Source organism: Panthera tigris, chromosome A1 (assembly GCF_018350195.1).
Source record: "Panthera tigris isolate Pti1 chromosome A1, P.tigris_Pti1_mat1.1, whole genome shotgun sequence".
NCBI lineage: Eukaryota > Metazoa > Chordata > Mammalia > Carnivora > Felidae > Panthera > Panthera tigris.
The window spans coordinates 97,118,768-97,145,999 of NC_056660.1; the positions used below are offsets into that span (position 1 = coordinate 97,118,768).

General features: G+C 36.4%; 1 protein-coding gene across 7 annotated transcripts in view; it reads left to right on the forward strand.

Moving 5' to 3' along the window:
* Positions 1-27,232, forward strand: part of DMXL1 (Dmx like 1) — a 133,872-nt gene that overhangs the window by 11,478 nt on the left and 95,162 nt on the right. For 5 of the 7 annotated variants that reach the window (XM_042982635.1, XM_042982636.1, XM_007086873.3 and 2 more), the window contains exons 2-7: positions 6,533-6,658; positions 9,335-9,406; positions 12,295-12,373; positions 17,983-18,115; positions 21,967-22,033; positions 23,561-23,739. In XM_042982635.1, the coding sequence (XP_042838569.1) occupies positions 6,533-6,658; positions 9,335-9,406; positions 12,295-12,373; positions 17,983-18,115; positions 21,967-22,033; positions 23,561-23,739 (656 nt within the window). Of the gene's footprint in view, positions 1-4,286; positions 4,809-6,175; positions 6,359-6,532; positions 6,659-9,334; positions 9,407-12,294; positions 12,374-17,982; positions 18,116-21,966; positions 22,034-23,560; positions 23,740-27,232 lie in introns of those variants that run through there. The other 2 variants (XM_042982656.1, XM_042982652.1) reach the window with 2 other exon arrangements.

A 27,232-nucleotide genomic window follows, 5' to 3' on the forward strand; every position in this document is an offset into this window, starting at 1 on the left:
TGATGTAATTAGCTCTTTCTTCAGGGAGCCCTGGTTTCTTTTAGTAGAGAATGCTATTAGAGACCAAGATCAAGGTGCTAGGTGATCTCATTGCTACTGGGATGTTTATGCTTCTTGTCCTTTTCAGTTGACAGTACCAGCACATGATACACATGTATATGCATATGGCATGCACATACATACACATGTACAAATATATTTACATATGTGCAGGGAAATATGTATATTTTGGAAAGCATAATTTTTATACCAATATTTCCAATTCCGGTACAACCTTACTCGACTCTGTTGCATCTTTATTTTATATCTTTGTTCTTCCTTATACCATGAGATCCTCGGCTAATTTGCTCAGTTCTGTAATACATTTAAAATAGTTTCAGAATTGCATTGTCCATACCACTACAGTTACAAAACATCCTACAAAAAGCATTCAAGATTTGTTCATACTTCTCCCCACCCTGCCTGTGAGATAATAGAAGATAACATATATTGGTCTGTTTCCCTTGTTTCTGGCACAGAGCTCCTGAAACTCTTCTAAATTCCTAAGTGATAAGAACATTATGAGCATCACTTGTTCTAATATTTGTTTTTTTTAAATTTAACAGTTTTTTAATATTTTTTTAATGTTTATTTAATTTTGAGAGAGATTGTGTGTCCAGGTGCTGCGTGCTGCATGGGGTTGGGGAGTGAGGGGGAGGGGGCAGAGAGAGGGGAGAGAGAGAATCCCAAGCAGGCTCCTCCATGTCAGCACAGAGCCTGACACAGGGCATGATCTCATGAACCACAAGATCATGACCTGAGCTGAAATCAAGAGTTGGATGCTTCAGGAACTGAGCCACCCACATGCCCAATTTTTTTTAAAGTAGTCTCTTTACCCAATGTGGGTTCAAACTTAAAATTCTGAGATCAAGAGTCACATGCTCTACTGACTGAGCCAGGCAGGCGCCCCATAATACTTACTTGGTTCTTTACCCTGGGACCTACCACAGCGCTTGAAACCCTTATAAATTCCTAAGTTATAAGGGAACCAGGAGCATCTTTTGTTGTAATGAGGCAACTCTAGGTAGGGTCCTGGATGGCTTCTGGGATGGTCAGCAGAAAGATTAAGCCAGATTTAGAAGCTTGTAATTTTCAGCCCCACCTTCCATTCTCCAGAGACTAGAGAGGGATTAGAAATGGAGTTAATAATTGACATGCCTGTGCAAGGAAGCTTCTGTGAAATCCCAACAGTATGGCACTCGGGGAGCTTCCAGGTTGGTGAACATATCCATGTACCAGGAGGGTGATGCTCCCCTAGTTCCATGGGGACAGAAGCTCCTGTACTTGGAACCTCCTCCCAGATCCTGCTGTATACATTTCTTTATCTAAGTTGTTCTTCTGTATCCCTTATCATATCTTTTAATAAATTGGTAAATGTAAGTAAGTATTTCCCTAAGTTTTGTTTTAGCACATATCAGATCCAAGGGGAAGGAGGTCATGGGAACTTCTGATATGTAGCCAAATTGGACAGAAGTTATGGGTAACCTGGGGACCCACCACTTGAGATTAGCTTGTGAAGTATAGGACAGTCTCAGTTAAAACTGAGCCCTTAACCTATGGGATCAGACACTATCCCCAGGTACGTAGTGTCAGAATTGAGTTAAATTGTCAGAGACCCAGTTTGTGTCACAGAATTGTTTCTTGTGGTTAAAAGACCCCACATCTGTTGTCAAAAGTGTTGAGAATGTGGTAGTTGTGTGTGAGTAAAGGAGAAACACAGGAGGTGGACTAGTGTTTTCCTTTTCACTGTCCAAGACTGATATTACACAGTCATACTCTGTGTTCATAAGTTACTTAGGTCCTTTGTGCCTTCTTTATTTGAAATGCAGTCAATTCCTTTGTTTCACTACCTGCCCCCTACTCTGATTGATTTAAGTTTTGAATATGTATTATGTTAACATGTTTTCAAAAGTCATTTTTTCCTGTATCTCTTCCACTTCATCCTCCCCACCTTTGTTGGTAATCAGCTTTATTACTGTCTAGTTTTATCCATCCTGTGTTTCTTAATGTAATAAGCAGATCCATGTGTGTTTTCTTATTTTCCTTGTTCCTTGCCCGAATAACACATCCTTTTGTACTTTGCTTTTTTTCACTTAAAAATGTCCCCAAGAAATCACTGCATTTCAGTTCATAGATTGCTTCCTTATTATTTTTACAGCTGTATTATACTCCATTGTGGGTATGTGCAATATTTATTTAACTAGTCTCCTATGCACAGCAGACTTTTTAAGGAGAGACGTTTACAGATTCTTGAAAATGATTGAGAAACGGAACATAATGCAAATATGGTTTGAGTCTTTAATGCATTCTATATTTAGTTATGCAGATAAACTGAAAAATAAGTTCTGTAGTCAAGAATACCAGAAAATCTTAATTATAAGCACCAAGCATAGTAGTCGACTAGTGAAGACTGCAGATGATTATAATCTTTTTTTTCTCATATAGTAGTTTATTGCTATGCATTAGTTATAACTCTAAGAGAAGAAAGCGGGGACTGAAAGAGATTCCAGATAAGATCAGTCATTTTCAATTGATTTGAAGTTTACCAAAACTAGAGAGAGAAAGCTTTTGTATGTTCTACTGTCACTAAAGGAAAGTCAAATGACAGGCAATACTAGTGTAATACAGGAGCAGCAAAAGGACAAGGGTAATTCAGAACTGGGTTAATCTTTGAATGATCAAGGGTTAATTGTATTATAAATTGGCATTTTCCTATCTAGAGTTCTAAGTGTTTATTTCTGGGATAACTATGCGGTTCTCAACTCTGCAGATGTTTAATACTTACATTAAACAGTAATTTTGTAACCAACTCAAAATGGATAAAGGATCTGAATGTGAGACAGGAAACCATCAAAACCCTAGAGGAGAAAGCAGGAAAAAAACCTCTGACCTCAGCTGCAGCAATTTCTTACTTGACACATCTCCAAAGGCAAGGGAATTAAAAGCAAAAATGAACTATTGGGACCTCATGAAGATAAAAAGCTTCTGCACTGCAAAGGAAACAATCAACAAAACTAAAAGGCAACCAACAGAATGGGAACAAATATTTGCAAATGATATATTGGACAAAGGGCTAGTATCCAAAATCTATAAAGAACTTACCAAACTCCACACCCGAAAAACAAATAATCCAGTGAAGAAATGAGCAGAAGATATGAATAGACACTTCTCCAAAGAAGACATCCAGATGGCCAACAGGCACATGAAAACATGCTCCACGTCACTCCTCATCAGGGAAATACAAATCAAAACCACACAGATATCACCTCACGCCAGTCAGAGCGGCTAAAATGAACAAATCAGGAGACTATATAGATGCTAGCGAGCATGTGGAGAAACGGGAACCCTGTTGCACTGTCAGTGGGAATGCAGACTGGTGCAGCCCCTCTGGAAAACAGTGTGGAGGTTCCTCAAAAAATTAAAAATAGATCTTCCCTATGACCCAGCAATAGCACTGCTAGGGATTTACCCAAGGGGTACAGGAGTGCTGATGCACAGGGGCACTTGTACCCCAATGTTGACAGCAGCACTTTCAACAATAGCCAAATTATGGAAAGAGCATAAATGTCCATCAACTGATGGGGGCGCCTGGGTGGCTCAGTCGGTTGAGCATCCAACTTCGACTCAGGTCATGATCTCGCGGTTTGTGAGTTTGAGCCCCGCATCGGGCTCTGTGCTGACAGCTCAGAGCCTGAAGCCTGCTTCGGATTCTGTGTGTCTCTCTCTCTGACGCTACCCACTCACACTCTGTCTCTCTCTCCATCAAAAATAAATAAACATTAAAAAAAAAATTACAAAAAAATGTCCATCAACTGATGAATGGTTACAGAAATTGTGGTTTATATACACAATGGAGTACTACGTGGCAATGAGAAAGAATGAAATATAGCCCTTTGTAGCAACATGGATGGAACTGGAGAGTGTTACGCTAAGTGAAATAAGTCATACAGAGAAAGACAGATACCATATATTTTCACTCTTAATGTGGATCCTGAGAAACTTAACAGAAACCCATGGGGGAGGGAAAGGGGAAAAAAATAAAGGGAGGGAGCCAAAGCATAGGAGACTCTTAAAAACTGAGAATAAACTGAGGGTTGATGGGGGGTGGGAGGGAGGGGAAAGTGGGTGATGGGCATTGAGGAGGGCACCTGTTGGGATGAGCACTGGGTGTTGTATGGAAACCAATTTGACAATAAATTTCATATATTGAAAGAAAGAAAGAAAGAAAGAAAGACAGAAAGAAAGAAAGAAAAAAAAACATACATGTTCATTCCAGTTAATGGAAACTAAAAAATTTTTGTTAACAAGTAAGGAAATCTAAATTGTAAACGTTCAGAATTTGACACAATGTTTTGGGATACGGTGACAATCAGTACTTTATCAAAATTTAATAATGAGGGGAAAATCAGTTTCTAAAATATTAAGATATTTAGTGTGTTACAAGTGAAAATTTTTATTCTTGCTAATAGTCTTGTGACAAGTCTTGTGTTCCGATAGTGGATATTTATATCGTTTTACAGACCATCATGAGATTTTTTTTGTTTGTTCACTGAGCCAAGATTTTCCCCTATGTGACACTAGTAGAACCATACTTGATTGTCACTAATTTCTCCTAGGAAAATTCGGGCAAGCACAATAACTATGGAAGTCCTAATGGTGCCAGGGAAATAGCACTAGGTGAAGAATCAAAAGCGATCAGGATTCTGAAGCCCATTCTGCCACTTAGAAGTTATGTCAGCCTATTAAGGCCTCATTTTCTTATCTGTAATGTGAGCAGATTTATTTGTATGTTCTCTCAAATTTCTTTTCAAATACCTTTTGCTGGCAGGTACAGAAACATTGTGGCTTTGATAGGAATTAAGGTCATGAAGTATATATTAAGTATAGTATTTTTTACATTAAGTAAGGTAAATGTGCAGGTGCAAAAGTGATGAGAAAGTAAATAATTGCTAATACTGTGAACTTATTTTTGGATGGGAAACAGTTTGTGATAAATGTTTTATTGTTAGTGTCATACTTCATGCTGGCTTATATAGGTAAATTCTAGGAAGACAGCCACATACTTTGTAACAGGAGAAACTCCTGTGATCTAAGAAGTTAAAGAAAGGATGCAAAATCAGTTCTGGTTGGAAGAGTTGTGCTAATTGTAAAAACCAAAAAGAGGTATAAAACGCTTGCCAGCAAGCCTTGAACGATACCTTTTTATTTGTTTGGCTGTGGTGGCTGTTTTTTGAAGTTAGATACTTCATTTATTCCATAGGTGTTTATAAAGAAATCCTGTTAGTTAGAATTGGAGGATAGAGCAGAGAATAAGATATGCTTGGATGCTCTCTTTTTGTCTTGAAACCTAACTTGCAGCAATTGAAGTGGATAATAAGCAAGATACTTAAAAATTATGATAGGTGCTATGAAGAAGAATAAATAGTGGTGGGATGGAAAGTAATCAGAGACAGAGAGAGACAGAGGGAACTGAGACCCGAATATTGAAAAACTAGCTAGACAAAGATCGGGCAGGAGAGAGGTGGATAAAACACACTGAGGTGGAAAAAGATTGGTATGCCCCTGGAACAGAAGGAAGGGCAGTGTAGGGACGGGAGCCAAAAGAGGGAACGAGACAGTAGCTTGAGATGGGTTTGGAGAGTTGGGATAATAATTTAGGGCATTGAACCATGGTAAGGAGTTGATTTATTCCATGTCCAATGGATAAACTATTGAAGGGGTTTTTAAGCAGGGCAAATTACTTGCTTTAATAAACATTTTTAAGAGCTGACTCTTCAGGGAGCTCAGCTCGCTCACTTGATAGAACATGCAACTGTTGATCTTGGAGTCATGAGTTTGAGCCCCACGTTGGGTCTAGAGCCTACTTAAAAAAAAAAAAAAAAAAAAAAAAAAAAAAAAGATGACTGTGTGTGGAAAGGAATTAGAGGGAAGCAAGAATGGAAACAGTCTGACTATTAATAGTAGTATAGGAGGGGGGTTCCTGAGTGGCTCAGTCATTTGAGCATCTGACTCTTGATTTCTGCTCAGGTCATGATCTCACGGTTCATGGGTTCGAACCCTGGGTGGGGTTCTGTGCTGACAGCACAGATCCTATTTGAGATTCTCTGTCTCCTTCTCTGTCTCATGAGAGATTCTCTGTCTCCCTCTCTCACTCATGCATGAGTGTGCCCACTCTCAAATAAACTTAAAAAAAAAATAGTAGTGCAAGAGGTAGATGATGATAGTTTAGACCAGAGCAGTACCATTCATTAGTGATGAAGGAAGTGAACATTTTGCAGACAGGACTGGCTGAATTTGCTGATGGGACTGAATATCAGAGGTAAAGGAAATATTCTTGAATTATACAGATTAAAAAAAAAAAAGGATGTTTAAAATCACTCTGTTAAAACATAATATTAATGCCAGTATTGTACATGTATATACTTTCTTCACAAGTTTATTCCTTTTATTTTCTTTCTTTCTTTCTCTCTTTCTTTCTTTTTTTTTTTTTTAGGCTTATGCATCTGGATGTGACATTGTTATACTGGGAAGTGATTTTGAAAGGTTACAAATAATCCCAGGAGCTAAACATGGAAATATTCAAGTAGGATGTGTAGACTGCTCAATGCAACAAGGCAAGGTTTGTAATCTTATAATGTGAGATTTGTTTTGAATTTGGTTTTTGTCAAGATAATCTCCAAAGTATGTATTTCCTGTTGAATGTGAAGCTTGCTTTGTTTCAGGGACAATGTAGCTACAATTTTCTTTGACTCTCTAAGATGCATAATAGAGAACAAAATTCTTGTTTCTCTCTGATGTGTCTTGGAGATTGTCAAGAATTCTGTTCTTACATAATTTCAAGTTATAGCATAATCTTTTCTGTGAACATTACCCATAGAACAGTTCTAAAGGTTACTTATTTAAAAATTGATTGGATTAAGGTAAAGGAATGACAATAAACCTTCAGTCTGTTTACACATAAACTACTGAGGAGAAATCATATGTTAGAGTCATTCTTCATTGTGCAGGTATCTCCTTGTAACTTCTGGATAAACTTTATACTAAAATGGAGATCAACTCTTCTAAAGTCCGTAGTTTTTCATCAATTTATTTCAAGTCTGTAAGAAAAATGAAAAATTTTGTTTGGACTTCTATTTGCATGTGAAAAGTAAAAAGTGACCTCGAAAGAAGAAGAAGAACAACAACAAAAGAAACAGGTTATGATTCTGTATCAGGTGAAATATGGTTCTACATAGTAGCAGAATTGGTAGAGTCCTAGCTAGTAGGCAGTAGTGTATAGCTTAATATAGCACCATGTAGGCATAGGTGGCCAGGCCTAGGTATACTTGTAACTAGACTAGGCTAAACTGTGCAAATTTATTTAATTTTTTTGCTAGATATTTAAAAGGTTATTTGCCTCTATGATTCCACCAGAACATTTTGCGTGAGGAATCAAATGGACCCAATCTTTTTTTTTGTTTTTTAATCTAAGCATTTCTGATGAACCTGCCTGTCTGAAAAGTTACCTCTTAGGACATAGTTTAGAGATACTTATGGTAGAATAAGTTTTGGCTCTTGAAATCTTTACCTGTTTCTTTGGTCTTCTTTGTTATTCCTAGATCCCTTACCTTTGTAGTTACAAGTGTTTCTCACCTATCTTTCTTTTGTTCACAACTTTCATTCTTACTACATTACGAAAATGATCTTTATTATGGAATGTTGAAAATCCTTGAGACTTTCCCCCCCTTCATGTTTGTTTGATCTCCAGCTTTGTAGTTCTATAATCTTCATTACTGTGTAAAAACTTGATTAAACCATCTGGACTCAAACAGACCTGGTTAATGTTGGAAATCTCATTTTAATAACTTCACATATGATTTATATTTTCATGAGATCCTATATTACATGACAGTCCAGGTTAAACTGGTTATTTGGTTTTATAGTCATTTTCATAAAGGGCAAATTTCCTTTGTGTCACAGATCTTAGTACAATTAAAAGACTCCTTATGATATCAGGAAGAAAATTTGCAGGTTATGAAACTTGGAGATTTCTGTTTGCCTTTAAGAAGGAAATGCTGCTTAATACTGTAGACATCTAGTATTTTAGCATTACTGTTTTGTTTTCCTCTGTAGTACTAGCAGATTAATTTTCATGAGAATATTCATCTGCATTTATCTGACTCATTTGCTTAGAACATTCTTAGCTTCCCAGTACCTTGGGAAAGTTCAAATCATTCACTTTGGCCCGAGGCCCTGTACAACCTGGATTGGATGTACCTTTTTGGATGTGTGTCCTTTATTCTGTTATAAGGGACACTCTGTTCCATCTGGGCTAGTAGTCATCTCCAAGCGTACATTGTCTCTTCTAATGTTTATACTTGTGTTCATATTTGTGTTATACCCTGCTCCTACACTGAATATTCCTTTCTCTTTGAAACCCTACCCATGCTTAAAAGCTCAAACTAAATACTTCCTTGCAGACCGACTGATTGCAGATGATTTCTGTATCCTATGAACCTTGCAGAACACTTAAAAAGAGCCATTGAAAGTCTTTTTCCATTGGATATTACATCCTCATTACTTACTCCCCTCTTCTCTAGATTGATTATATGTTCTTATTTTTGTCCCTCATTCATTCTTTGTATCTATCAATCTCATTTCTGATACTTCAGTGTTCTTCATTTGTGGCTCACTCAAGCTATAACAGTAGCCACCTTATAAAATAGAGCCATTGACTAAAAGAGTAAATTATAAAGATACCAAATAAAATAGAGTATTGAAAAAATGCATTTCTTAGAGAGTTCACAAAGGAATAGATCTAAGTTTTTAAAAGGCTACATACACATACAGTGACAGAATTTTGAACTTTAAAGAGATAACCTAGAAATTGAGTTTTAAGTCTGATTTCCACTTGACGAGGAATACATAAGTACATTTTTTTTCTATGAGGAAAGGAATTAATATTTACCATGCATCTTATAAGATAATTATATGCTAGATATTTTATAGCCGTTGTTTTAATCCTCCAACTAATTCCATTAGGAAGATAGTATTATGCATATTATAAATATAGATAAATAGATAGAGATACTAAGATGCAAAGAGATTAACTTGCTAGTTACCTAGTTGGTAAGTGACAGTACTAGAATTCTGATTTGGGTATGGTGGTCTCTTAAAACTGACATTTCAAGTATTGATGAATGAAATTGTGTTGGTTGGGGGCTTATTTTAAGTTATATTATTAATTTCTTTTGCTCTTTTGATTCATAAGTAAGTTAACATATCCATAAGTTTTCTTTATTTTTCTTTTTAAAAGATTGCAGCATCCTATGGAAATGTTATCTCTGTGTTTGAACCAGTTAACCTACCGAAGCAAAAGAAAAATTTGGTCAGTAATTTATCATTTTTCTTTTAGGCATTGAAATGTCTTGAGTATTCAAAGACAGTGTTTTTTAAGGGTGTAGAAGCAGAGTGATCATCAAATAAATCAGTATAAATTATACCATAATTGTAGATACGTGTTAAATGCCACTTCCATATTTAAAATATGTTTTAAATCTTGGATTGAAGTCGAATTAAAGTAAATTGTGTTGATGAATTGCCTGAAAATACTTTTTTTCTTCTGATGTTTTTCTTTTATAATAAATATTTCAAGAGTCAACAGCTTTAAGTTTGGCACTTCATTTATTGCTAGTGGCAAACACCATTATGTAGGTGGGGTGACTATTTTGTTTTTGGTTTTTATTATCTACTTTTATATAGTTTCTCTGCTGTTTCTTGTGTATTTTGTTCTTAAAGTTACATGTTTTAATTGCAGAGTCTTAACATATCTCCAGGGCTTATTTTTTTGCACTTACTATGTTCGTGTAATATAACTGTTAACAGGTCAGTAAATGTTTTTCTTTATAGAGAAACTGTATTCAGAAATAGTTCTGAAAGCTGGTTAAAACAATATTTCATAAGTACAAAAGTTATGTAGTAAATTTCTTGGGTGCTTGAATGCCCTAGATACAATAGACCAGGTTATTTTACCCATTTCCACTGAAGATTAAACTGGTGATTTAAGTCCTATGAAAGAGGATCACCAAAGTATGGTCTTAAGAGCACTGCTTACTTGCTTTCTCTGCTGCTTTCTAGCCATTTGATCCTAAGCAAGTCAGTCTTACGAGGCTCTTTGATCAATTCTGAAATTGGCTAATAGCGATTCATTCTTTGTGGGAATATTGTAATGATGACGTGATGTCAGAAACTGTGCAGAAGTATGTTAAATGTAGAGAATTAAGGTGTTTTAATAATAGACATACCTTTATATATCTTTGAGTATTTTTCATTTCATTTTCACTTAGCTCCTTAGTATCTTGCAAATTCCTTCTGACTTAGTATGACAGCTGTTACTTCTTTTTTATAAGTAAGATAACAGAGGCCCAAAGAAAATAAGTTAGTTAACTAGTGAAACAGCTGCTGAGCCACAGAACTAAGTAAAACTAGCTGTATTGATTCCTACGTGTGGACTTTCTTTTCCCTACCTTGTGTTAATGAAAAATATTTTCTTTAGGTTAACTGATACTCACTTTAAAACTTTTAAAAAAATCAGTTATGTTAAAATACCTTTATCAGTAAGGGTAGAATCAGGAATTTTAGTTTTTGCCCATTTTCTCATGTACTGGTTATAATTGTTTAATATGTTGTTAAAAAGTCAGTAAGAGGGGCGTCTGGGTGGCTCAGTCGGTTAAGCGTCCGACTTCAGCTCAGGTCACCATCTCGCTGTCCGCGAGTTCGAGCCTCGCGTCGGGCTCTGGGCTGATGGCTCAGAGCCTGGAGCTTGCTTCCGATTCTGTGTCTCCCTCTCTCTCTGCCCCTCCCCCATTCATGCTGTGTCTCTCTCTGTCTCAAACTTAAATAAACGTTAAAAAAAAAAAGTTAAAAAAAAAAAAAAGTCAGTAAGAAGAAGTTGGTTTATTGGTAGGCAACCCTGACTGCAGAAAGGGTAAAAAACAACAACAACAACAAAAACAAACAAACAAAAAACCTTGATGTGTAAGGGAAAAACTGGATCAAATAGAAAAATGGACTTTGGAAGGTACACAGAATCTGTAATTCCTGGGTATAGTCTAAGAGAATCTGTAGATCCTCATAAAAAAGATACTATTTCCTTTTCTTTGTGCATTCTGGAATATTCTTTTAAGGTGGTGGTTCTTCATGGGAAGACAACTTCAGAATCACTAGCTGGTCCATGTATCCATCCTGCCCTCGGGATTTCTAAATCTGTAGGTGTGGGGTTGTGCCTAGGCACTTCTGTGTCTGGTTCTAGAGAGGGTTCTGACATGCACTATGATCAAAAGCCATTCCTGCAAGGCAGTGTTTCATAAAAGCATATTCTGCAGACCACCTGTATCAGAATCACCTGGGGCATTGATTTAAAGTACAGATTCCTCATTTTGGATTTTTTGAGCCCAAACCTTTGGATGTGCATCTCAGAAATCTGAATTTTAAGTAAACATCTCAGGTTATTGTACTAAAGTATGAAAACCACTACATTAAAAGATTATTTATGGGTCTCAATCTTTTTGAGGTTAGTGAAATCAACTTAGTAGGCCATAGCCTGAATTTAAAAGAAAATGAGGTAAAATAGAAGATGTTACTGTGCATCACATGTAGTAAGGGGGTAAACTTAGATTGCATTTATGTCTGTTTGTGTTTTGGGCCCTATTGCAACATACATTTCTTAGTGGCCTACAGGTAAAAAAGTTTGAAAAGTATTGCTTTCAGAAATGATAATGTCATAAATTATGTAATATAATGGAAGTGTTTCATTTCTTACTCTGAATTTTCACACATACCTTATGATCTCAGGTGAGGATGAAACATTAAAAGAGAAGGAAGCCTCAGCACAGACACAGACAAATTTAAAGTTAAACCTTTGTAACTATTATAATAATATGGTAAACATTGTAATTTTAAAAGTCTGAGGTTAAAGAGAATGTTCTCCAATGTGGCATATAGTTACTGGTTGTTTATGCTGAAGACAAACTTTTTTGGACCTCCATGAATGGGTATTCATTCTCTCACTCTTCTCTTCCATTACATATTTCTTATTCTTGACTGAATTGAACATTTTCTTCTCCTTCAAAATGACTGCATGGTCGATTGTACCTCAAAGAAAATGACTTCATGTGTTACTATGAATAATAAGTGATAATAATAAATGAATGTATATATTTGACAGAAAAACGCTGCCCATAATAGTTGGCTAAATGACTTCTTTTTTAATTTTAGGAATTATATAGTCAATGGCAGAAAAGTGGCCAATTTTTTCTGGAATCAATAGCACACAACATAACTTGGGATCCTGCAGGTAAGAACACAAGCAGGATTAACTGAAATGAAATAACAGTATCACTTGTTTGGGTTGTTTCCTTTATTACTTTCATGTATTTCAGTTCTGCTCTGTGTGAGATTGTGTGGAGTAAAAAGTAAGTAAAACATTATGTTCTTTTAGAGCTTATACTGAAATAAACACAAATACTGTAATAGTGTCTACCTATGGTAGGAATACCTGTTGATTTGGGAAGGAGACATTAATTCTGTCTGGAGAATCAAAGTTTGATTGAAGAGGAGCTTTTTGACTGGTCAGGAGGTAGATTTTTAGCTTTGAGAGTGGGATAGATGAGAAGAGACAAAAAGGGAATTCTAAGAAGAGGTCATGTGTGTATGTATCACTTAACTACTTCTGCATTAAAAAAAAAAAAAAAAATCCAAAAGCAGTTTTTATCAGTCCATTGCCGTGGGCAAAGGCCCAGAAAAAGAAAGCATTAGATACATTCTGTTAATAGGACTTTGAAGCTGGAGTGAGTCTGGTGATAAGGAGATGAGATTGCAACATATTGTGGAAGGTCTTTAAAGTCATGTGAAGGTATTTGAATTTAATTCTTTTTGACTGTCCAAAAAACTGTTACAGGTTTTTGAAGTGCCTCAAGACAAGCTGATTTATGGTTTTACCAGATTTATCTGGTAGCAGTAAGTTAGAAGGGTCAGAGTCTGGAGGACGAGGGGGATAAATATATTTATAGTTACCTTTGCAAAGTATGGATTCACAGTAGTCTGAGAAATAAGAATTTATTTCACTGTCTTTAATGTAATTGGTGCTTAATTAATGTTGAATGACTAATGCAAGGAATACATAGATCTGAAATGCACGGGCGGTAGAATTGATATTACTTGGCAGTTGGATTTTAGATTATTTTGAGAATATCTGTGCCCAGAAGAACAGCGATATGCAGGAGTTACAGATAGTGGAACATACATTTTGTTTGGACATGTGGAATTTGACATGCTTGCATAACATGTAGCAATATCCAAAAGATAGACGTTTCTAGAATATAAGAAAGAAGTTATTTTTGAAACAGAACTAAAAAATCATCAGTTTAGAGATAAGATAGTTTAAATTTTAATATAGTGGTTGAAATGGCTGAGAAAAAATGTTTATTAGAAAACTTTGGAAATTAGGAGATAAAGGAGATTATCTTTGAGATACTTTTTTAAAATCATTGTTTTAAAATGTTTTTTTCTTATAAGGTTAGAGGATTGATGCTTACTAGCTGGTAATCTATGTGTATATATTATACATACAGTGGAGAGAGATCAGACCTGGGTTCAAATTTGACATTTCATTTAGTACAGCACTTGGTGTATAACTCGATTGTTACTATAGTGAGACTTATGTCCCAGTTAATGCCTGTTGTTCTCATATGATAATAGTGTCACCTTCTACTCTAACAAAAGTTCCTATTTGAATGATACACTATATGGTTACTCTCTTATTGCCCTACAGTCTATTATAATTATTTGTTTACATGGTTTAAATTTTTTGTTAGATAGAGCTGAGACTATTTTATTTAGTATGTTTTTATCTTTAGGGGCCCATCATATATTAGGTTTTCAATAAATGTTCACGTATTTGACTGTAAGTTTTGTTATCATGAAAAAAAGTACTTAACAGATGAAGAATGGTTAACTCACTTAGAAATTAAGGTAATAACCTATTTCACAAGGTAGTTTTTTAATGATAAGGTATAGCAGTGTATCTGAAAGTACTTGGTATATAAGAGCCCTCTAAAAATATTGTTAACAGGTAAACTAGCTACTTGAGGTATCAGACTACTAACTTCAATAAAAACATTTAACAATTGAGTGATTTTTTTTAAATTTTTTTTTAACGTTTTTATTTATTATTGACAGATAAAGAGCGTGAGCAGGGGAGGGGTAGAGAGAGGGAGACACAGAATCTGAGGTAGGCTCCAGGCTTTGAGCTGTCAGCACAGAGCTCCATGCGAGGCTTGAACTCACCTACTGTGAGATCATGACGTGAGCCAAAGTTGGTCACTTAACCAACTGAGCCACCCAGGCGCCCCTTGAGTGATATTTCTTTAGTAATAACATAATAGTTGCTTGGATATTCTGTACCATTGGTTTATCAATACTAATGCTTCAGAGGATAGTATTAATATTGCTCTAAAATCAGCATTAGAGAGTAGTATTAAAAGATAATTACTTGGGGCGCCTGGGTGGCTCAGTCGGTTCAACTCTTGATTTTGGCTCAGGTCATGATGGGGACTGGGCAGTCATGAGATGGGGCTCCATGTTGAGTGTGGAGCCTGCTTAAGATCCTCCCTCCCTCCCTCCCTCCCTCCCTCCCTCCCTCCCTGACCCTCTCGCCTGCTCTCTCTCTGTCTCTCTAAAAAATAAAGGAAAATAAAAGACAGTTACTTATTTTCCTAGCATACCTAATAGTGACTTGACAACAGCTCATGACCATTATCTCTTTAATTGTGATCGAATTATTTTTCTTTTTACAATTGAAAAGTTTAAAATTTAATGGTTTGGTTGAGAAACGGGTTATTGTAATAAATAATTGGGAACAATTAGTTTATTTTTGCAAGTGAACTTTATTTATAAACAGATTGTAAATATTTTAAGTGAAATATTAGCATTTTTGTTCTGATCAGTATTTACTTACTATTTGCTAGTTATTGGGATATAAAGAAATTTTTTCAGATGCCATTACTAAACTGACTATAGTGCTTTTGTGTTTTCTCCGGATCCACTATTGCATCCAGCTTAAATCATGAGGTTTTCTGTTTAAGATTTTTTTTTTTTTGCCTTTTTTCCTACTTTAATATTCATACCTCCACCCTTTGTGTTCAAAGCAATATACTGTATTATACATTAGCTATCTTTGTATCATTCCATAACTGGGATTAATTATTTTGTATTTTATATTAATTTCTTAATCCTTCATGGGATACCTTAATTTCTTTTTTTTTTTAATATATGAAATTTATTGTCAAATTGGTTTCCATACAACACCCAGTGCTCATCCCAAAAGATGCCCTCTTCAATACCCATCACCTACCCTCCCCCTATCTCCCACCCCCCATCAACCCTCAGTTTGTTCTCAGTTTTTAAGAGTCTCTTATACTACCTTAATTTCAACTTCAGTTTATGTTTAAGAAAACTTGTAAAAACCAAACTCATACATAAATAAGGGGATTGGCGGTTGCCAGAGGCTGGAATGAGGGGTGGTTACAATATGTGAAGGTGGTCACAAGGTGCAAGCTTGGAGTTATAAAATAAATAAGTCCTGGGGATGTAATGTACAGCATGGTGACCTTAGTTAACAATACCATATTGTATATTTGAAAGTTGCTAAGAGAGTAGATTTTAAAAGTTCTTGCATCACAAGAAAGAAATTGTAACCAATGTATGGTGATGGATGTAGGCTCGATTTACTGTGGTGACCATTTTGCAGTATATGCAAATATCAGGTCATTCATTATATTGTACACCTGAAATTAATACAGTGTTATTTTTCAGTTATAAATTAAAAAACTGGTGTCCATTGGTGAACTAAGCAGTGGAATAATAACTAAATTTTTTTTTCTTTTTTTTTTCCAATATATGAAATTTATTGTCAAATTGGTTTCCATACAACACCCAGTGCTCATCCCAAAAGGTGCCCTCCTCAATACCCATGACCCACCCTCCCCTCCCTCCCACCCCCCATCAACCCTCAGTTTGTTTTCAGTTTTTAAGAACCTCTTATGCTTTGGCTCTCTCCCACTCTAACCTCTTTTTTTTTTTTTTTTCTTTCCTTCCCCTCCCCCATGGGTTTCTGTTAAGTTTCTCAGGGTCCACATAAGAGTGAAACCATACGGTATCTGTCTTTCTCTGTATGGCTTATTTCACTTAGCATCACACTCTCCAGTTCCATCCACATTGCTACAAAGGGCCATATTTCGTTCTTTCTCATTGCCCTGTAGTACTCCATTGTGTATATAAACCACAAATTCTTTATCCATTCATCAGTTGATGGACATTTAGGCTCTTTCCATAATTTGGCTATTGTTGAGAGTGCTGCTGTAAACATTGGGGTACAAGTGCCCCTATGCATCAGTACTCCTGTATCCCTCGGGTAAATTCCTAGCAGTGCTAATAATAACTAAATTTAAATGAAATTCCTCATTGGTGCTTTCTAAGCTGTTTGTGAGACCTTCCACCCTGTTGCTGCTATTTATTGAGCTTCTGCTAAGCCCACTAGCCTGTGTATCACGGTTATATGTACAATACTAGCCTGTGCCTCACAGTTATACATACGATACCATTACAGCCGATCTGTAAACACTTCTGATTTTATAGATGAGAAGAAAATTGAGGCTCAGTTTGCCCAAGATTAAATTCACATGACTAATTAAGTGACTTACTTAGGATGTAGACACAGGGATTTCTGGTCAACAGTCTGTTTTGTCACAAACCCACTTTCCTTGAAATAGAGTGATCTTTATGGGGAGACACAAATCCATAGTCCTTATTTGCTAAAGTGAATTCCTTATTTATTTTCAACTTTTTGATCACAGTTGTGTCTCTTCCTCTGTGTTCTTTGTTTGGATGACAACACAGTCTTCTGCTCAACTTCCCAAGTTGAGATTTTTCCTTGAAACCTTTTGTATCTCCTGTTTTTTAGTTGATGTCAAGCCTTGAAAATTCTGCTTTTGAAATGGCTTTCAAATCCTTGCTTCTTAGTTTAGTATTTGATTGAGATTCTCATGATTTCCTTTGTGTATTATTATAGTCAATTAACCAGGTTTCCCTGTGTGTTTTCTCTAATCTCATCCATCTCTAGACTTTTTTTTTTTTTTTTTTTTTTTAAAGAATCTTTACCTTTGTGTACTGGAGCCTTTGAAAGTGTGGTGAAAATTAAGGATTATCTTTCTAGAAAAATGTACATACTTTACATATAACTTCTGCATATTGTCTCAGTGCAGGGAGGTTTACAAGGTTTACGAGGCCTCTTCAAGTCCATCTGTTGATATCTGCCCATCCTACTTAGACCTTCTTTTAAAATACAGATCCACTTATGTAACCTCTCCACACTTAACACTCCCAACTAATTGTAACTAATTGTAACTAATTGTAACCAGATGCCTTATAAACTTCAAAAATGCTTTGGTCTCTGACCAGAATTTTTTCCAAGTCTTCTGTGCACCTTATTCTTTAACCATAAACCAGATTATAAATCATTCTTGGGAATATATTTGAACTTGCATGAATTCATGCCTCTCTTCACAGAATGTCTCTACCAGAATGTGAAATCGTCTTGAAAAAGGACAGTTTTCATTTGTCATTGTGTTCCCCGTCAGTGGCTAGCACAATGCCTGGTACAAAGAAGATGCTCATTAAATGTTTTTTAAATGAAAGATTACATGATCTCTTCCCTATTTTCCCCAAACTGCTTCAACAGAATTAAAATACACCCTCACTCCCTCTCCCCGCAAATGTGTTGGTTATTTAACTTTTTTAGAAGTTGAGTTGTTTTTATAGTATTATATGAGACTCTTAACCATGTAACTTAACTCATTAATTAAATACCTAAATAATAAATGGTGAATAATGTATATGTATTTTTAGGCAATCGTCTTTTAACTGGTTCTAGCTGTTTGCAACTGTGGTCCAATGCTAACTTGGAGAAGCCAACTGAAGATGAAAATCCAGATAAAGCAGATCTTAATTTGGGGGACTGGAGATGCATTTGGCATTGCAAGTAAGCAATTAATTAGGGGATTAAAGTGATAAACCTGTTCATGTGGGTTTTGTTATAAATGCATTTTAGTTTCTGTGAAACTACACAACATTAAAAGTATTGACTTTTTATTCTGCAACAGGTCTTTTCATAAATACAGAGGATTCACTATTTCCCAAAGTGAATCTGTAGATCCAGTTTTTTTTTTTTAATTATTGAATAAAACACCTATGGAGAAACATAGAAAATGTGTTAAGCCTGTATGATGATCATTAAATAGAAACTTGCTAAATTCTACCAAAGGAGACAGAGACACTTTCCATGCTTTTGACTGGACGTTTCCCTGTTGTGAAGAAGTATATTTTTCCTAAGTTACTTTATGTATTGAATATAATCCTTGTCAAAATTCCATTGGAATTTCTACTTTTGAGCATAGTTCTAAACTTGTTTTAACAGGTTAAATATGGGAAAATCAGGAAAATTCTGTAAGAAGTAAAATAGTGAAGATAGCATAGAAAAATGAATTCTAAAGCTAGAGCTGGCCTAGCAGTTTGTTGTTGATGTAGGAACAGATTAGGGTCCAGAATTAGTCCCAATTACACATGGAGATTCAGTATATTAGGTGTCATTTTATATCAGTGGGTAAACTTGGTAACTCTGTGGAGAAGAAAATGAAATTAGAGTATGTTTCATGCCTCACACCACAATAAGTGTCAAAAGAGGGAAACCTTGAATTTCTACACAATGAACTAAATACTAGAAGAAAATACAGGAGAATTTTTTTATTTTAGAATTACAGTGTCCATTATGGTAGCAGCTAGTGACATGCCACTTTTGAGCACTCGAAATGTGGCTAGTCTGAATTGACTGTGCTGTAAGTATAAAATACATGCTGGATTTCAAGAACTTAGCACAAAGGAAAAAAATGTAAAATATCCAGTTATTTTTTTTTATTGATTACATGTTGAAATGATAGTAGTTTTAATATATTAACTTAAATAAAATAATTTCACCTGTTTCTTACTACTTTTTAAAATGTGGCTACTAGGAAATTTAACATTTGATATTTATGTTCTGTCACTGTTGGAGGATAAATGCTGCTTTAGATGAGGGAAAGACTTTCTAGGTATAATACCAGAACTAGAAACTGAAAGGAAAGGAAAGGAAAACATCAATATTTGTTGACCATATCAATAACAAAATTCTATAAAGCAAACAGACCACACGGAATATTAAAAGTTGAGGAAAGTATTTGCAATTTGGAGTTAATGCTTTTTTTAAAAAGAGGTCTTAATTAATATCTCTGTAGTAAACAAAAATAGACAAGTGAAAAATTTTAAATGGTAGTACATATGAATAATAAGCAAATTAAGTGACAGTTGATGGACTTCAAAATCTAGAAATGAGAAATATCCAGAAAGAAGAGGATGAATAATATCTACTATTAGTGAGTGTTTAGAGAACAGGTACTCTTAAATCCTCTTTAAGGGAGTGCATTGGTATTTTTCTATAGAGCAATTTGGAAGTATGAATCAACAGGCTTAATTTTTATACCCTGAGATAGTAACTCCACATTTCATTCATTCATGCAGCAATTATTTGCTGAGTGTTTATCATGTTTGAGGCAGTGGTAGAAGTGCTTGGAATATAGATAGCAGTGACCAGGTAGGGACCGAGACTACCAACCAGTAAACCAGTATGACAGAATGTTAAGTGGCATTCTTCCTGAGTCCGTTTTATATGAAACAGGAAGAGAACTATATGAGATACCAAATAGAGAGTAAGGCAGACCTGGTATATAGAGTTTAGAAAGATTTCAGGAGAGTTGGTTCCATATATTTTGTACCCTTCGGCTAGATTGTGATTTTTAAAAAGGCTTAACATGGAGAGGGAGTAGGACTTTGCAAAGAAAATTCTTTAGAGACAGTTATCTTTGCTCTGGAGTCTTCCATGTAAAGTTGGGGAGAGGGGAGCAGCAAAGTGTTATATTGCCTTCTCCTCAGGGCTTCCATGGGTTGAACTGAGAATTTGAAATGTGTTTTGTGCTTTTGGTAGAGGGGAAGAATCTTAAGTTAATTCAAGATTAGAGTCTACGGTGATAACTTGGACTAGACATACTATGTATTTGGGATGGTTATTTAATTAAGCAGAAAAGCCATGGGACTCAGGTTTCAATTTAGGAGCAGCTGATGATTACACTGACTGGAACACATTTAAACATTGAGCTTGATCACATTCCTTTTGTGATGTGTTTAAAACCCGTTATACACGTTAGATGAAGATCAGTAGTATGATAGAGAAAACTAAGGTAAAAGGAAGAAGAGTAGAGGTGACTTTTGAGTGTAGACCTGAAGGAAATGAGGGAGCAAGGTGTGTGGGGATATCTCTGGGAGAAGAATCTTGGAGGCAGAGTGAACATTCACTGCAGACTTTGGTAGAAGTGTGCTTAGCTTGTGGCTGAATAAAGTGAACAAGGTCAGGGAGTTTGCTTAGAGGTTATTGTGAGGGTTTGCCTTTTGTGCTGAGTTGGGAAGCTCTTGAGAATTTTGAGCAGAGGGAGCATTGAGAACTGATTCCTTTTTAAAAGGGACTGCCTTAGCTTTTTTGAGAAGACCTGGACAGAGGTCACACTCCTGGAGATGATTGCAGTGGAGATCAGGCACTTTTAATGATTTGTTTTAAGAATATCTTTAGAATTAGCCAGATCCATAGAAATGTGTATACAAGGATGTTCATTGCACCACTTATTTTGTAGCAGCAGAAATGAGAAAACGGTGGTGAAAAATTATTTTAAGGCAGTGCATATATATGTAATAGAATAACATAGCCAGTAAAATAATGCAGATCTATACACATTGATATGCAAACGTGTTCTTTACATACTTTAAAATAGATAAATGTTACAAAGCAAACTGTAATGTAATATGATCTCACTCTCCATCCTCTCCTCCCCTATATTCTCCCAAAGAAAGTAGACAGAGGAGGAGGGTGGAGAGATGGGTCTAGAAGTCTGTGCATTAGAATGTTAGCAGTGGTTTTGCCTGGGAATGGGTGTTGTGGCGAAACTGTAGATGATTTCATTTTCTTCTTTTCATATATGTGTATCAATACTTTCTGTTACGTAGCTATTACGTTTAAGATTAAGAAAAAAGTTACTTTAATTTGGAAGGAAGTGTGACAGAATTCCTCTTTGGCCTGCTTTACAAATAAATTTGAGGTGAATCTAAGCACAAAATTGGGTAAAGAAAAGGAAGGCAATGACAGTGAGGGTTGTCTTGAGATCAGCATAAGTGCATAGCCAGAAGGGAAGGCAATGACGTGAAATGAGCCAAAGTTCATCAGAGAAGAAAAGGCAAGTGTGCACCAAGTGCATAGGCGAAGCTGGCGGGCTTCCCTCATGCGTGCAAGTCCCCCAGTAACCCATACGTAATCTTCAATGAGGTAAATGCCACCTTAAGGGAGATTTCATTTCAAAATACTGATTTATTGTCCATTAAAATATATGATAGAATATGAGAAAGAGAAATTGAAATTTTTCAATTTGGAAATCTAATTTCCAGGGCCATTAGATATCTATATTCCAAGACAATGAGAGCTATGATTGTTTTGTCTTAAGCTTTAAAGACTGAGAAGTCTTTCCTTTAATGATTCGTACACATAGATATTTTCACGTAAAAATAATTTTTATACTTAATTTAAAAATTTATATTTTGTATTCATTTTATATTTATGAGATGTACTTAAAATTGAGTGCAAAACTTGTGTTATCAGAAAATTTTCCATTATTTAAAGCAAGTTCCTGAATATTGTTTAGAGAAGTAATACAGAATTCTAATTTTCCTTAAAAATTATTTCTTCTCTTTAATTTACAGAACTGCTTCCCAAATTCATTTAATGAAATTTTCACCAGATGGAGAATTTTTTGCCACTGCTGGGAAGGTAATCTTGTGAAATTGCTATTGCTGTTGGTTTATTTTGAAACTTCAAAAACCTTAACTGGCTTTATTCTTTTATTTAAGTTGAAAATATTTTCTATTAAAAATATATTCTAGGGGCGCCTGGGTGGCTCAGTCGGTTAAGCCTCCAACTTCGACTCAGGTCACAATCTCGCGGTCCGTGAGTTCGAGCCCCACGTCAGGCTCTAGGTTGATGGCTCGGAGCCTGGAGCCTGCTTCTGATTGTGTGTCTCCCTCTCTCTCTGCCCCTCCCCCGTTCATGCTCTGTCTCTCTCTGTCTCAAAAAATAAATAAACGTTAAAAAAAAATCTAATAAAAATATTTAAAATATAGTGAAAACAGGCTATTATTGTTCTAAAAGATAGTATGGTATAATTGAAACATAGACTTAAAGATAGATCTGAATGTAAATCTGCCATTTACCAACTTTTTGATTTGGGGCAAGTAATTAATTTTTTTGGGCAAATATAAGGATATACCGACTTTCTAAGAGGACATTTGTAACCATTTTCATATTTTGCCGTGCTGATGTCCCAGCAGTATATTTTTCCTTGGAATTATTTTATTTGTAATCATTGGATCTCCAAACAGTTCATATACACATAATTGTCTGAAATTAATTGTTCTCATGGTTCAAACCTTTCTGTAGACCCAAGATGTGAGCTACCCTAAATCTTCAGTGAGGTTTTTTTAGGAGAGAAATGGAGTTTGTTCTGATGGACTTTACCAGTGGAAGTGCAATTATAGTTTAAAAGCAGAACCTGGTACGTTGTAGTGCCCCTTGTTTTATCCATGCTTCCCAAATTAGCAGATGCGATTTTAATTGTACTTAGAATATTTTGGGGCGCCTGGGTGGCTCAGTTAGGTGACCAACGATTGATTTTGGCTCAGGTCGTGATCTCGCAGTTCAGTTTGTGAGATGGAGCCCTGTGTCTTCACTGACGTTGTGGAGCCTGCTGGGAATTCTCCATCTCCTTCCCTCCCAGCCCCTCCCCTGGTTACGTTCTAGCTCTCTGGCTGTCTCTCAAAATAAATAAACTTGGAATATCTTATATAGTAGTAGCTATTAACTCATCATTACTATCTTCAACGTTTTCTTTGAACGTTCACATGATACTTCATGAAAACTTTTGTTTAAAAAAATTGGCAGTCCTCGTAAGCCTGCTAGTGGTAATGCTTTCTTATTTGATATTTGTCTAAGTGGGAAAATAAACCCTTTATCTGTGAATCTTTTCTCAGTGATTCCTGTATGGTAACTAGCATTTTCCTTGATCCATTCCTTGCAAAATATACACATTCATACCTTAATTCTCAGAGCACGATTATGGAATGCTAATAGAAAAGTTTCAATCAGATGTTTTCTTCTCAGTTCCTCTGTGCCAACTACACCTCACACCCCTAAATTCCTGTAAGTGGGGAGAAGGTTCTTACTTTTGCTGTTTGACTTAACCTTTAAATTAATTGTGATATAAATGTTTTTCTATTTTTGTTTTTGTTTTTTTTTCATTAGGATGACTGTCTTTTAAAGGTATGGTATAATGTAGAAAACTGGCGGACAGCTGTTACCTCTCCGGATAAAAGTTCAGAAAAACAATCCCAAGGAGAAATGGACTTTTCCTTTATATATCTGGCCCATCCTCGAGCTGTAAATGGATTTTCCTGGCGTAAAACAAGCAAATATATGCCTAGGTCAGCGATTTAGTCATTTTATCTATGTATTAAGAGAACATCATCTTTGTGACATTGAGTGCTCTTCTCGCTTTAAGAATCCACAGCTATAGGACTTTGGCCTATGAAGATTTTAGTAATATCAGATAATCCTTGGCCTGCAGATGTCTGGCCATGGGTCAGCTATGACTGACATATCACAGGAGAGCCATGGGAAAGGATAATTTATCTCCATCTCACATGTCTATAAGTGACAGAATTGTACATCTTTTCTTCTCTTTGTTAAGTATCCAGTTCTTTTGTCTCTTAGTCCTTCTCTATATTGCCATTTACATGGACCTTTCCACGTTTCAGTCCCCAATCTTGTTCCTTCTCTGTGTATCTCCTCTGGTATCCCTTTTTTTTTTTAAGCTGCTTTATTGAGAGGCTATAACACGAGGCCTCAAACATTTCTTTAACTGTATCTAACATCTTTATGGAAAAGAGAGTGGGTTAAAAGATTACTATTCTCTGAATTAGGTATTAGTTTAATCTATGCAGTCATGTACAAGTACACCTGTTAATAACTTCTTTTCTTTCCTTTATTCTTGCAAGACTGGATAACCCATTGAGCTTTTGCCTGTACTTAGTAAGGTACAGAGACCTATTACTTAAGTATAAGTAGAAATCCCTTTTTGTTTGATGGCCATTTTCAATTTGGTTACACCATGGAACAATACAGTTTTTCCCTTAACCTTTTGTCACTGATCCGTGGGAGGGTACCTGGATCATTTGTTGACTTTAGTTTTGCTCTTCTGAGCCAGCAGAGTATATCCAGATTTTTTTTTTTTCAAAAATGTATATTAAGACTGATTTTTAAAAGTAGTTTAAGATTCATAGCAAAATTGAGTGGCAGGTAAACAAATGTCCCATCTATCCCTTGCACCCACACATGCATAGCCTCCCCTATTATCAGCCTCCCCCACCAGAGTGTATATTTATTATAACTGATGAACCTACCTCAACACATTGTTCCTTAAAGTCCATCGTTGAGAGTATGGTTCAGTTCCGGTTGTGCACTGTATGGATTTGGACAAATGTATGATGACGTGTTTCCATCATTGTTATACCTGATCTTTTGAGCTCTTTTCTAGTACAGTAGTTACCATTATTCCTACCCCAGCCATCCAGGCTAATAAAGCATAGGAGTAGGACACTGTAGGACCAGTAGTGTCAGGAGTATGTGGCAGAGTGTGCTAAGGGAGAGAGTGGTGTGGACAGTCTGTTGTTGGCAAAAGAGCTCACTCCAGCTTCACTTGGTGAACTGTTGCTCTACAGTACCTCTGAGACCATTGCCCACATATACAAAAATGTGTTCAGAATGTAATGAGCTGTGGTATGTGTTAATTCTCCTTTTAAAATTTGCAAATGGGGGCACCTGGGTGGCTCAGTCGGCTAAGCGGCCGACTTCGGCTCAGGTCATGATCTCGCGGTCCGTGAGTTCAAGCCCCGTATCGGGCTCTGTGCTGACAGCTCAGAGCCTGGAGCCTGTTTCAGATTCTGTGTCTCCCTCTCTCTGACCCTCCCCCATTCATGCTCTGTCTCTCTCTGTCTCAAAAATAAATAAATGTTAAAAAAAATACATATTTAAAAAAAAAATTTGCAAATGGCCACAATAAAAATAGCTGTCATTGCAAACCATAAAGATTACGTCATTTTGGAGGCTGATTTCTTCTGATACATCCAAGTGTTTTCATTTGCACATGGTGAGACCATCAGAATACTGAAAAAGAGGCTTATGAAGTATTTATCTTTTGAGAGAGGACACTCACATCTGTACCTGACCTAATTCACTCGGTGTTGGTAAAAGGGATCGTGGTGGAGGCAGAGGCAGGTGCCTTGCACTGGGCTGTCACGAATGCCTAGTAACACCAGTGAGGCATAGCAATTTCTCTTTCTGCTTGTGTTCGTTTTATCTCTTATCAACTACATTGTACAGGAACTGTGGCATAGGACTAGAATTTCTGTTTGTTACAGTATCTTTAGACGTCTCAAGAATTTTTCTTTTGGTCCATGTCATTTACGAACCAGCTAATCTCCCTGAGCTCTTTTAGGTTTCATTTTTGTTTTACCAGCTGCCTGCAGGTATGTGGTAGGAAGGCTGACCCCTTCTGAGAATGACAGAGATCCCATTATCAACTAAACCATTGCTCTTTCTGATACGGCATCTTCACTGGGCTATACAGGTGCTTTGTTTTTCACGTAAAATTCAGATACTCAGCCAAATGGTAATACTTTATGCGAGGGTACTGCTGGCTTGAGAGAAAAGAATGGGAAAGTGTTTGTAATGAGCATATACTTCTTCACTAAACACCGATGAATGTAGGATAAGTGGAAGGTTTGTTGTATACCCTTCCCTAGATAACTAGTTGCAAAAACAATTGGCCTGTTGTTACATGAAGATGGGACACACTGTCTTGTTGTAGCTGTCACAGGTGTCATAGACACTTACCTATCACATGCTTGCCTTCCATGTGGTAATACCTTTTACTGAGGGGTGGTGGTTATACCTGAATATGAGCAAATGAGCTCCCCTGATACAAAGTGAGGAAAGGCCATATTGCTAGAGAAATGCCTCACACAGAGCAGGGAATTTCTTCCATTCTCTTAGATTACCTGGCACCTCTTTATACTGATTGTCTGTAAGGTCTAGTATCTTGAGGAGGGTCACCTGGGGCCACCACACTCCTAGGTCAAAGGCCTCTCTATGCTTCTGAGTTGTGTATCTTGCTTGTTTTGTTGCTTTTGCCTAAGTTCTTAATGCCTCTTCTGATTGTTCTCTATTCAGCCCTTCAGTCTACTACTTTCTCCTCTTCCTTCATAAGCCTGTGCATTCTGCCAGTTACAGATGGGCTCTGTGAACCTTTAACTTTTCCTATTGCCTTTGATGTATTTTCTTCTGTTCTGATTGCCTGCTTTTAATCTCATTGTCACCACCTTTGTGGATGCGAATGAACAAGAGAGAAACGCTGAGAAGGAAAGAGGATAGATCAGAGGAGGATGGAGAAAAAATGCAAAAGGAAGGAGAGGCATGAGGAAGGAGAAAGGAGTAGGAAAACAGAATTCAGAAAGGAAAGAAGGAGGTGCCCTAGCAAGTGGGGACAGGTGGAAAGAGAGAATGGCCTAGCTAGGCTGAGAAGCAGAGAATTGTGGGAGAAGGCAGAGGGAGGGAGGCCTGAGAGTGGATGGAAAGGGGAGAAAGGCAGAGGAGTAGACAGAGAAGCGGGTGGGGAAGGGAGAGGTGAGAAAAGAGAGGGAAGCTGAAGGGGAGAGCAACCCAGACAATACACGGTTTTCCTTTTTCTTCCCCTTTATAGTTGTTCTTTTTTTTAATCAAGCAGATAACGTTTAATTGACTACTACACAAAATTTTGATTTCCGTTTTATTTTTCTTTAGCTTGCTGAGTTACTTGATAGAAGCCTTGTACTGATTGTTCTTTTTAATTCTGATATGTTTGAGTCTGTGTCTACTACA